The sequence below is a fragment of the Mesocricetus auratus genome, unplaced genomic scaffold, assembly GCF_017639785.1.
Source record: "Mesocricetus auratus isolate SY011 unplaced genomic scaffold, BCM_Maur_2.0 Super-Scaffold_4256, whole genome shotgun sequence".
Lineage (NCBI taxonomy): Eukaryota > Metazoa > Chordata > Mammalia > Rodentia > Cricetidae > Mesocricetus > Mesocricetus auratus.
Genome location: NW_024429182.1, coordinates 33,131,792 through 33,143,339, shown reverse-complemented (window position 1 = coordinate 33,143,339; position 11,548 = coordinate 33,131,792). Strand labels below are relative to the sequence as shown.

Genomic DNA, 11,548 nt, shown 5'->3' with positions numbered 1-11,548 from the left:
GAGGAAGGACAAGGCTCTGTACTGCAGAAGCCGGTGACACCCGCCCAGGAGGCCTATGGACCTTCTCTAGCTTTGTTGCTGAGAGCCACCTATTCTTTTAAAATCCAAACAGCCTGCCTGCACTCAAATCTCACTCTAACACACTAGCCCTCTTACTCACCCCAAGGGCTATAATTATAGGGGCTGTCCCGAGGGAGAATGCCCTACCACAAGATATATACTCTGAAGGCCCAAATCCAGAGGTAAGACTTTCCCAGCAACCTTGAACTTAGCAAAAATCCATGACCTCCTAACTCCTCCACGTGCCGAACTTACCAGAGCAGCTTTCAAAGCAAGCCTGAGTGAACTCAGTCTGCACAGCAGTTAGAGAAGCAGCTGTCCCCACCACAGGCTGCCACCAGGAGCAGTTCACTTTACTGCCCCCACCACACACATCCCATGTGGCTTTTTCATGCCCTTCCTTTTGTCACAGCAGTCCTCGAAAGTCCACCTTTTCCAGGAAGCCTTCTCAGACTGCAGCTGGCTCCTTTCCTAATCAAGCCTTCCAAGCACACTGCATACATCCATGCACACATCAGTCTGATGCTACACCGTCACAGTGCACTGCAATCTGTGCAATGCTGGGCCTGATAGGTCGGAAAGTTGGCATTAAACAAAGAGTGTCTTTTAGAAACAATTTTATATAAATAGGTCCTTTAACAAGAATACTCTAAGAGTCCAGTGTTGAGGATGGTGGATCTGCCCTTCTTCTCATGGGAAGCAGGTTCCAGCTTGCTTGTCCAGCACGCCTATGCAGTCAACTTTTCCAGCAGAGTTTCCACTCCTTTGCTGGTGCTTTTGTTTTTCTCCAACGTCGGAATCAGGCTTTTCAGTCCAGCTTTGACTTTGTTTACTACTTCCTGGTCACAGCTCTGAAGAAGGCTGGAGAAAGGAAAAGGGTTGACAAAGTTAAATGTCATAAAAGCCCTACATCTGCAACACCACCCACATGGACAGTGTAACCAAGTCATTGTTCGGTCACCTCCTTAGCTATGTACAGTGTATTACACGGATTTTTAAAAATTAATCAGATGAAGGCCAGTGAGATGACTCAGCAGGTAAAGGCACCTGCTTTCTTACCAATTCTGATGACCTAAGTTCCATCTCTGGAATTCATATAGCGGAAGGAGAACTGACTCCCATAACTTATTCCCTGACCAGTACATGTGTGCTGTGGCATGTATGTACATGCAGATACCCACAACCACCAACAAACAATGAAGTTGAAAAACTTAAAATTCACCAAATGAATGATAGCCACAAGTCTACATCCTAAAACTATGGAAGCGCTTTATAGTCTTGGGTGGCATCACTGAGACAAGACTCCACTGGCTTTGATTATCTCGTGACTGACTAGCATCCTGCTTTAGGACTGGTTGCTTGGCGGTGTGGTGGTTTCAACGAGAATGACCCCATGGGCTCATGTATTTGAATGACTGGTTCCCAGTGGGTAGAACTGTTTGGGAAGAATCAGAGGTGTGGTCTTTGGGGTTCGAAAGCCCACATGGACCTAGACTTGCTTAATCTCTCTGCCCCCTGCTTTTGGATCAGATGTAAGCTCTCAACTACTGCTCTACTGCCATGATGGTCATGGACTTGCCTTCTGAAACGGTAAACAGGCACCCACAAAAACTCTTTTATTAGCCTTGGTCATAGGTGTCTCTTCACAATGACAGAACAGTGGCTAAGACAGCAGGCTACTGTCTAATCTGGGCAACAGCTCAAAAGCAGTGACCGTGTGCCTTACTCACTGATACCATAGCACCATAGGAATAAAGATGGAAAAGGAACATTGTCTGCACAGGTGAACTCACCCCAGTGAGCAGATGTGGCAGGCAAAGCATGGAAGGAAAACTGTTAGTGACCTTGTCACTGAACTCTATACTTATGACACTGTACCGTGGAAGCGAAGGGATTTACCTAATAATGTCCCTGGTTTGGCAAGAGAACTGCCTTCTGTTGTTGGGAGATGTCATTATGTAAAAATGTGTCTGAGTGGTTTGAATAAAGCACTGTTGGCCAACAGGGAAGCAAGACAGGTGGGACTAGGAGTTGAGGAGAATTCTGGGAAAGAGAGACACAGAGACAACAATGTAGCCCGCCACAGGAGTAAGAGGTCCAGACCCTTTTCTCTGATAAGATAAATACTTAGATTAACAATTATGGGTTAAATACTTAAATAAGTCAGAGCTAGCCAGCAAGAAACCAAGCAAACAGCCAACAGCTTTATATAATTAATATAGCGTCCTGAGTGTTCATTTGGGACTGATGCGGCTCTGGAACCAGGCTGGCGGGAGGAGAACACTCTACATTCTGTCAGTAACCATACAACTCAGGGCAGGCTGACTGTCTAAGACTCAGGACCTCACACATGTTGGGTACAGATCCCACCACTAACTATGTGCATTTGAATCCTGCTCTGCTGCCAAGCTGAGCCGCACTCACGCTAAGCCCACACTCAACACTGAGCCACATTTACTAAACCCACACTCAGCCATTGAGACAACTACACTAAGCCCACACTCAGCCATTGAGCAGGCCCAGTTCTCAGAGGGGGGTGTTTTTAAGGTAAAGCTTGATACTCAGTAAATGAGTAAAAATATGAACCATTAAAGAAGACTGGGTCACAGGCACCTGATTGCAGGTCACCAGGCCCAAATTCCTTTTCCCTCCCAAGTTCTTTAGGACAACATTTAAAATGTCGACCTCTGAAACATACTCTAGAAGGAGATTAGTAGGCATTTTCAAAAGTCCATAGTCACAGTAACTTATATCATGTCTACGAAGAGCAAAGTGAACACCAGGCAGTACCCTAAGGCTCACAGGAGACGACAAGAGATGCTGGTAAAGTGCCCTGAAATGGATTTGTCACTCATGTCTTTCCGTTAACACCTTGGCTAAACAGCCACATGGTACATAATATTAGTACAAGTTAGCAGCTATTAAGTATGTGCTAAACGCAGACACAGTGAAAGGCATTCTGTATGTCTTGCTTTCTTAACAACTTTAAGATTATCATTAACTTTTTGTTTTACAACCAAGAAAGACCAGGAGAGCTCAATGATTTTCCAAGTCACACAGTAGGCAGGTCTTGAAGCGTAGGCAGGCTGTCTAGAACCTATGTTGTTAGATGCTAGAGAACTCTACAGAGTTATTTCTCAGCCAGTATACAACACTTTTTCCTCTTTCCACCCAAAATGCTCTTTCAGTAACTCAGTAACAACCGTGGTGAACAGACAACAAACACAGCATTAAATATTCCCCAAAGAAAACACACATTTTAACTGAAATGTAAACAGGCAGGGATTTTGGCAAATAAATGCTATTCAAGTATCCAGTAAATAAGATGACTGAATTTAAACAGTTCAACTTCTGTTTGGAATCTCAGATACTGCCTGTGTCTCCATACAGTTCCAGGCAGAGATCCACAAGAAACACACTGGATCATTCTTCTGTCTGAGATCTACACATGGGAGTGCTGACCATGCGCAAACTTTATACATTAATTTCATGGCACCACTGAAACTTCCAGTTAATTGAGCACAATGAAAGCATGTCACTAGGTGTTAACATTCTAAACGCTTGGCAAAGAATTACGAGACAAAAAAGTTCCTGTTATAGCTAATGGGTTCTGACTTTTTAACATCCATTGGAATATGAACACATTTCTCTAAAAACAGAGCCTGATCTGCATGTAATACCCATACATTCAAAGACACTGACTTAAAAATGAATTCATGTGTATATACAGTCAACCAGATGATACATTACAGTTTTTAACCTAATGTTAATGTTTACAAACCACACAGCTACACTGCACAGCGAGTTCCCCAAATAATGTAGATGCTTCAAACTGGAGTATCTCTTTTCTCATTGTTAGTAGATGTGCTGGTTAATTTGTCAACTTGATACAAATTAGTTACCTGGGAAAAGGAAACCTCATCAAGGAACTGGCTCCATCACACTGGCCATGGGGCACTTTCTTAATTGTTAATAATGGAGGAGGGCCCAGCACATTGTGTCAAGTACTATCCCTAGGCAGATAGGTTTGGGCTGGGTAAGAAAGGGAGTCAAAGGTAAAACTGGAACAGACTAGTAAGCAGCACTTGTCCACAGTCTCTGCTCTAGGTCTTGCCTTGAGCTATTGCCCTGACTTTCCTCAGTGATGGACTGTGATCCAGGTGTTGTAAGATGAAATAAACCCTCTCCTCCTGAGGCTGATTTTGACCAGTGTTTTATAACTGAGAAGCAAACTAAGACAGCAACACGGCAGAAGAAAAACAGTAATCGATTCAAACAGCATACAGTTGTCATAAAATGAACATTTTAAACAATGACCTGTACATTATAAATTGCAGAGAGCAATCTATAAGCAAGGTCTCCATTGACACATCAACTTCTCTCATTTAACAAATCCTTTATCAATTTCAGAATCACTAAAGACAATGAAAACAAACAAACAAACAAAACTACGAAGTTAGGCTTGACTTATAGAGCTCTGTGAGTTTCCAGAGGCATACAACTTATTCATTCATTAAAAGAAAATTTTGTAATTATGTTTTGGTCAAAACTACAAATGTAATGAAACTATGTACAATGTAAATGTCACAATTCTGTGACCTGACACCCAAAAGATGACAGTTAAATAGTTAAACTTGAGGACTGAAGAGCTACATTTGCTTTTAAAGACAAATTTAAGTAACACCTGTTTACTGTTTCTGTGTAAGCACACAGGGCTCCATGCCACAGCATATGTGTATACACCAGAGGACAACTCAGGGAAGTTACTTCTTCCTTCTATCTGTGGACACGCAACTCCGGTAGTCAAACTTAGTGGTAAATGCTTTGTCTCAACAGCCCTTACATGTACTTTTTAGTATTTGTCTAGAGCCATGAGTGATGGAGTAATCCCACATTATTGGGAATAAATTCCAGAAAAAGAAATAAAGGTAAAGAAGTGTGCATGTGTGTTGCATGATATATCTACCGACCTGGAAAGAATAATGGCACCTCGATTGATGCTGGCCCAGGACTTGAGGTTCTTCATGCCAACACGCTCTATAAGGGTTTTTGCAAAGCAACCTGTAAAGTAGATCAGAACATAGTTACCATAACATACATGCTCCTCACCTCAATACTTTTAAGTTTGCAAATGTTTCAACAGAAAAGCTAAAAATAATCCTCACCTATAAAACTAAAATTCCAGTACAGATCTAGTACTATGTTAATACTGCCAATTTTCTTAACTCTGATGTAATTACAAACTATTTTTAGCAGTAATTACACAAGAAAAACAAACTATTTTAAAAAGCTCATTTGGTCACATCTATATTTCTTTGTAATAGTTAGTGATTTAACCTTGACATGCCCAGCAAGTAAATGTTTGACAGTGTTACTCCACATGTAGCCAAAAGCAGTTCCCCTTGTATAAAAACATTTAACTGGAAGGGACAAATAATGTGGTTAGTGGCTAAAGAATGACCATATATCTGGGTTAGTCATGGCAATTTCTCTTTATGATGCTTTCAATAGCCATATATCAAAAATAATTATGCCTGTGCCCCAGCTCCAAAGGCTGAGACAAGAGGACTGTCATGAGTTTCAGGATATACAAGACTCCACTCCAAATACTGTTCATCTTTAGTAACTCTATTTCCAAGTCTTGGCATCTTATTCACCACGCCCTCTCTGTGCAACTCATTCTCAGTCAATGGAAAAATTCTAGTGACTGAGATTTGCTGCAGATAGAGGAAAAGATGACCCACGTTGAAGGTAAAATTTCCAAGTAGGTACCACGCATAATAATGAATTCAAAGACACTCATGGAGGCCACCGAGCTATTCATGGTGGATAGGGGCAGCAATCAGCCAGTGGGGCCACTTGTTTTCCAAAGTGGATCAAAACAAGATGTTCCACATTGTATGCATTTCTTGATGCTGTCAGTACCCCATTAAGGGTGGAATCTCAGTCTTCTGCTGACTCAGGGTGGTCTCACTGCCTGGACCAAGAGAGCACGGTAGAAGTGACATATCATGACTTCTGAGGATTAATCAGGAGGCATAAACATATGCTTCCTTTCCTTGGGATGCTCAACCTAAGAACCAACCACGGGGGCCAGTGGGTACAGTGACTCCTAAGTAAACAATGAGGACCTGAGCTCAATTTTTAGAACCTATGTAATGCTGAGGAGATTATTATTATATACTCCTATAATTCCAATGTTCCTAGGTGAGATGAGAGGTAGAAACAGGAGAGTCCCTAGAAGCACAAGGGTCAGCTTGTCTTTCCCGACCTCTACACATGTGCCAAGATGCACACACATGCCATAAACAAGATTAAAAAGGAAACAACCACCATGGGGGCAAAGCCAAGCAGTCTAGGAAGAGGAAGTGAGGTGGTTGGTTCTAATCTAAAACTGACCGTCTGGTGAATGAGCTACTGTAACAACCGTGGGCATACTCCAACACCCAGACTGTGTGTTTGCCTTGGAAGGTAGATAGAGACAAGCTCCACTAAACCCCAAATGACTGCTCAGAGTACCATCAAGCTCTGAGGTAGTTTGTCACACAGCAATACATAACCAAATAGACAGACATACTCATTTGTGCTTGAAAACGACAACTGCCCTGAGCCCAACAGTCTTGTCTTAGGGTTTCTGGCATTTTTACTATGAAAAATCATTAGGAAATTTCCAAGATATTAACAGCTTGTCTAACTCATTTCAACTATGCATCGCCTTTTTCAGCAATGAAGGGGTTGCTTCACTACATATTATTTTCAAATATTAAAAGCAACTTATCTAAAACTTGCAGAAAAAGAGAGTCTCAAGTCCTTACTTTAAAATCTAGAGTGAGAGATGACAGTGCTGCTCTGTACTAATGACACTGCTAGCCATAGCACCGTAGGTTGTCTCAAAAACAAATCCATGACTGGTCACACTTTCCAGCCACTGTAACAGTTTAAACTGCAAGGTAGGCAAGCAGTCACCATGGAGCTGCAGCCCAGCCCTTGAAGTTTAATCATTACCTATTCACAGGCATGATTTTTACACACTTGGCAAATCCCACCTGGACCTGAAAGACCAGCACGAAGTCCAGAAATGCAGAAATCCATAGAAGACACATGCGCGCGCGCGCGCGCACACACACACACACACACACACACACACACACACACACACACACACACACACACACACACACGCCACCCTACCTTCTCTTCCATTGTCTTTCCTCTTTTTATCTTGCTCTATTAACCATTTGAGAACGAGATGTCCTGCAGGATGCTCGGCAACATGAAGCTACAAGAGAACCGAACTTGTTATTTTAAAGGCTGTCATCCCTCTCTAGCCCACAAGCCTATCTCTGTCCCATGTATAGACATGGATGCAGTTAGGTTTCACGGTTTTAAGAAATCTTTTTCCAGAATAGCCACCACATTCCCAGGGTACAAGCACAGCTATGTGGGAGGTCATGGTTCCTGCAAGGTAGCTCTGAGATTGGTGAGTCTGTTTGAACAGAACCACACAATGTTCTAAAAATGAGGTAAACCTGCCAACTCTTCCTATGGTAATACACTGATTTGAGACACAAAGAGACCTCTTGGGAGAATACCACATGGTTTTTAAATACCATTCACTACCATGACCTAATGAGCAGGCCTCGAAAACATTCTGGAGCTTATTTGCTGGCCTTATCAACTATTGTTCCCACAGTAACAGCAGTTTCCCCTCATTTAGTATGAGAAATAATGAGCACTATTTCCACTGAGAGCAGAATTTCATCACACATTCATCTGATCTGCTCCAGGAAGCCAGGGGCCTGAGCTTCAGATCACAACCCACTTGTCTCTTCCAAGTCATGTGTCAGGAGCATGCCACGCATCTTTTCTATTCAGAATCCAATCCATGGTTAAACACTGAGTGCCAGACTTGACCCAAGGCTAGAGGGAATTAGAGATGGAAGGAACTGTGCCGTGGAAAAGATGCTGCACTGTTTACTCAACAAGTAGCCCCTAACCTGTTTCCTCTAAAGGCTGTGTTCTTATGGTCCACACCCTCAATGGCTGTAAGCAGACCTAGCCACCCAGTCACTCCGCCAGGGATGTGGCTCAAACCAATTCCAGCTAATGACATGGCAGGAAAGCCTGCCGGGAGACTGTCTTCCAGCCAACAAAAGGCAGAAAAGGCCCCATCGCTCTTGCTTTCCTTCCTGCCTGAGACCCTGATGGGAAGAGACGCTGAAGCAGTGGAGTTGGCTGTGACTAGAACCCAGCACATGGAAAGATGGTGTAGAGAGCAGAAGAGCTCGGCAGGGGGAGGCAGACTGGCCCAGTGCTGCGCACCCCTGCATCGTGATGATTTAGTGCTGCTACCATAAGGCATCCATTAGACTGTTCATTGGAACTACATAGATTACTAGTTTAAAGTCCCCGGAACTGGACTAAAATGCAGATGTTAGCATTCAGCTAACAAACGTATGCTTAAACGTGACATGCATGTGTCCCTCCAATGGACCCAACTCTAAAGGCAGGGAGTATCTTTTAAAGCACTCCTGGCACATTTATTGCTTTTTCAATTAATGAGTGAAAGGCTTAGAACTTGAACTGCTTATTTTATATCCTTGAGCAATGCCAGGGATCATAACAAAAGGTAACTCTATTTAGCACATAAAGGCTTTTGTGAGAGAGACTAAGTGACAGCAGAGACCAAAGCTTCAAAAAAAAGGAAAAAAAAAAAAAGAAAAGAAAAAGGTAGTTCCCCATAACCAGCTAGCTCCGAGCTGTAGCTCACAAGCCAGCATAGGACAAAGGCCCTGTGTGATCTGGCCTCTGCCTTCCTCTTGTTTGCTTGCGGTTGCCAACTGGGAGTCTTGGGTTCAGTAACTCTCCTTTCCTCAGGGCTGTAGAACACCCTCCCCACAGGCCACATGCCTCTTTCTACCATTCTTGGCTGAGTTGCTAACCCTTCGGGGCTCAGCTTGGCTCTTCTCTGTTTCCAGGAAAGCTAACTGAGGACAAGCTGGGTCTTACACAACCCCAGAGAACCCATAGTTATCCTTCCTAGTTTTTGTTTCAATATTAACTTAAACTATTTTATTTATACAAACAGTGTGTCTTTCGAGTGGCAAGACCTTAAGAATCACACTATGCCCAAGTAAATACAAGCAAGAGTGATCAGAATAAGCAACTATATTGTTTGAGAGTCTCATCTAGCTCAGGCAGGCCCTGAACTCCTTATGCAGCAGAGGATAACCTTGAACTTCTATTCCTCCTGCCTTTATTTCTCAAGTCTAGGTTTGTAGGTAGGCACTTGGCTGAGCAAGACTTTTTTAAGAGTCAAAACTAGGGAAGATTTCACAGAGAACTGTGGACCTTGGGACAAGTTAGCCTTTGTATTCATGGAGCACAGGGCAATGGAGCAAAGGATAGCATTTCACACTGGAGGAAGCAGTAGCCACAGCAAGCATGCACTACTCTGGAAAGGTAGTAAAGGGCCAGTCACGGCTATCTAAAGAGTCATAGCATGTGACTTCAAGAGGTATAGAATTACTGCAATTCTGGAAAGGACAAGTACTCTCACTACGGCACTCTAATTGTTTTCAAATGCGCTACTGGCAATATTGTTAACACTCTGTAGTCTCCGTGACTGGGGCTTGTGCAGTCTCTGTGGCTCTCCTGCCAGTACTATAATTAACTGCACATCACCTCTCCATCCTTGCCACCAGGATGTAGTTCTACTGCTGCCAAACTGGCGATGGCATCCATGGCAGGCTGAACATCTCCAGTAGCAGATCCCAGGATGTCAGACACCAACACACATGCAGACCTGTCCAGCACCACCTCTTGAGCATGTCCTTGTAGGTGGTTTAGCAAGGCTGGAGAGATGGATTCCAAGAGCTCACGCCGGCGGACAGCAGTGTCTTTCTTACTGTCGGAATATGTTGAAAGAGGTGGTAAGATAAATGGCAGATCTTGTTATCACAAACCTCTAGGAGCTTATCACAACCCAGGGCACCCTCTATTGTAATTGTCTGTCCTTCTGCTGAGGATGCAGACAGTGAGTGAGTGAGAAGTGCAGGATGGGCTTTATCTTTTCATTCCCAAGATCTTAATACTACCTGGCAAGGAACAAGACTTCAGTAAGGGAAGCTGTTTTATACACTGCAGACAAACAAGTAACCCTCCCAAATCTTAAAACAAACAATGACAAATCATCACGCAAGACAGGGCGTGTTCAGAGTACTTCACAGACTCTGTTCTCAGGACATTAAAACACACGGAGGCCAACAGTTTTGAAAGTAAAGAAAAACAAAAATCAAACTACACACTTGAATGCCTACTGGGTGCTAGGTAGCTGCTCAGAGGGGATCTTTCAGCCTGATCCTGCTATTTCCTTTAAGGTAAGATCTGAGGCTGTCAATGGAATTCACAAAGAAGTTTTAGGGAAGTAGAGGGAGAGAGGGATTGTGTTCGAGGATGTCTTGGAGCCTGTGCTCCTCACAAAGAATCAAGCACTCAGGCAGACAGTTACCTATGAGCGTTGCCATCACCCTTCTGCAGAAGCTCGATGATTTCTCGGACTGTGTGGGCAGGATCTCTGGGACTCAGCAAGTACAACAGGACCTTCCTCCCATATTTGTCATTTACTATGCTGGGTAAGGAACTGATGATTTCCTACATAATTAAAAAAACAAAAAACAAAATAACCTTTGCAGTATTATTTACATTCTCAAAGTTGGTTGGGATTTGATGGGAATGAGGAACACATCCTTGGCTATTTCCCTCAGTGCACCCACTAGCAAATGTGAAGTTAATTCTGACATGTCTTATCAAAACACAAAGAATTATATTCAGAACATAGTTAATTATCTACTGTTGCCGTCATTGTTGAACGACCTGTTTGTATTAACTGATCAAAAGCAAGGACTTTTAAAACCATAGAAGAGCTATCTCCATTCATGATGAGGAGCATTTCTTGGGCTGCTGTTACTAAAGACAGCACCTGCTGTGATCTGAGTACACAAGGGTCAATTTGCAGGTACACTTATTGTAGCGTGATCCTTGATGAAGCACACGCCCCAGAGCTTCCCTGCTGAGACACAAGAGAGAAATCTGCCCTTCAACAGAGCTGACACAGGCTTAGCTGGGCTGCTTATTCACAGCACACGAAGGCTGTTTACCAGGGTAAGAAACAGAAACAGGGTACCTGGAGCCACAGGGAACACTCATCCACTAGCTAAGTTTACAGGACAGGATCAGAAACAGGGATCTCACTAGTTCTGATCCTGACTCCAAACCTGTTGTATCTAAAGAAAACATACACCCTCCTCTGAAATGAAGAAATCCTCTAAGATGACATATACCCAGGACTGTTATTTTTTTAACAATTAAAAAACATTTTATTGTGTGTATGGGTGTTTTGTCTACACGCATGTCTGTTCACAGCATGCATGCAGTACCCACAAAAGCCAGAAGAGGGTATGGGATCACCAGGGATTAGAGCTACAGA

At 43.2% G+C, this 11,548-nt stretch overlaps 1 protein-coding gene across 3 annotated transcripts in view; it reads right to left on the bottom strand.

Moving 5' to 3' along the window:
- Positions 1 to 660: 660 nt before the first annotated feature.
- The window catches only part of Pum3 (pumilio RNA binding family member 3), a 31,838-nt gene continuing 20,950 nt past the window's right edge, over positions 661 to 11,548 (bottom strand). For all 3 annotated transcript variants that reach the window (XM_005063722.4, XM_013117584.3, XM_013117588.3), the window contains exons 14-18: positions 10,571 to 10,713; positions 9,745 to 9,967; positions 7,252 to 7,339; positions 5,031 to 5,121; positions 661 to 921 (exon numbers count right to left, since the gene is read on the bottom strand). In XM_005063722.4, the coding sequence (XP_005063779.1) occupies positions 789 to 921; positions 5,031 to 5,121; positions 7,252 to 7,339; positions 9,745 to 9,967; positions 10,571 to 10,713 (678 nt within the window). In that variant the 3' untranslated portion in view covers positions 661 to 788. The remainder of the gene's footprint in view (positions 922 to 5,030; positions 5,122 to 7,251; positions 7,340 to 9,744; positions 9,968 to 10,570; positions 10,714 to 11,548) is intronic.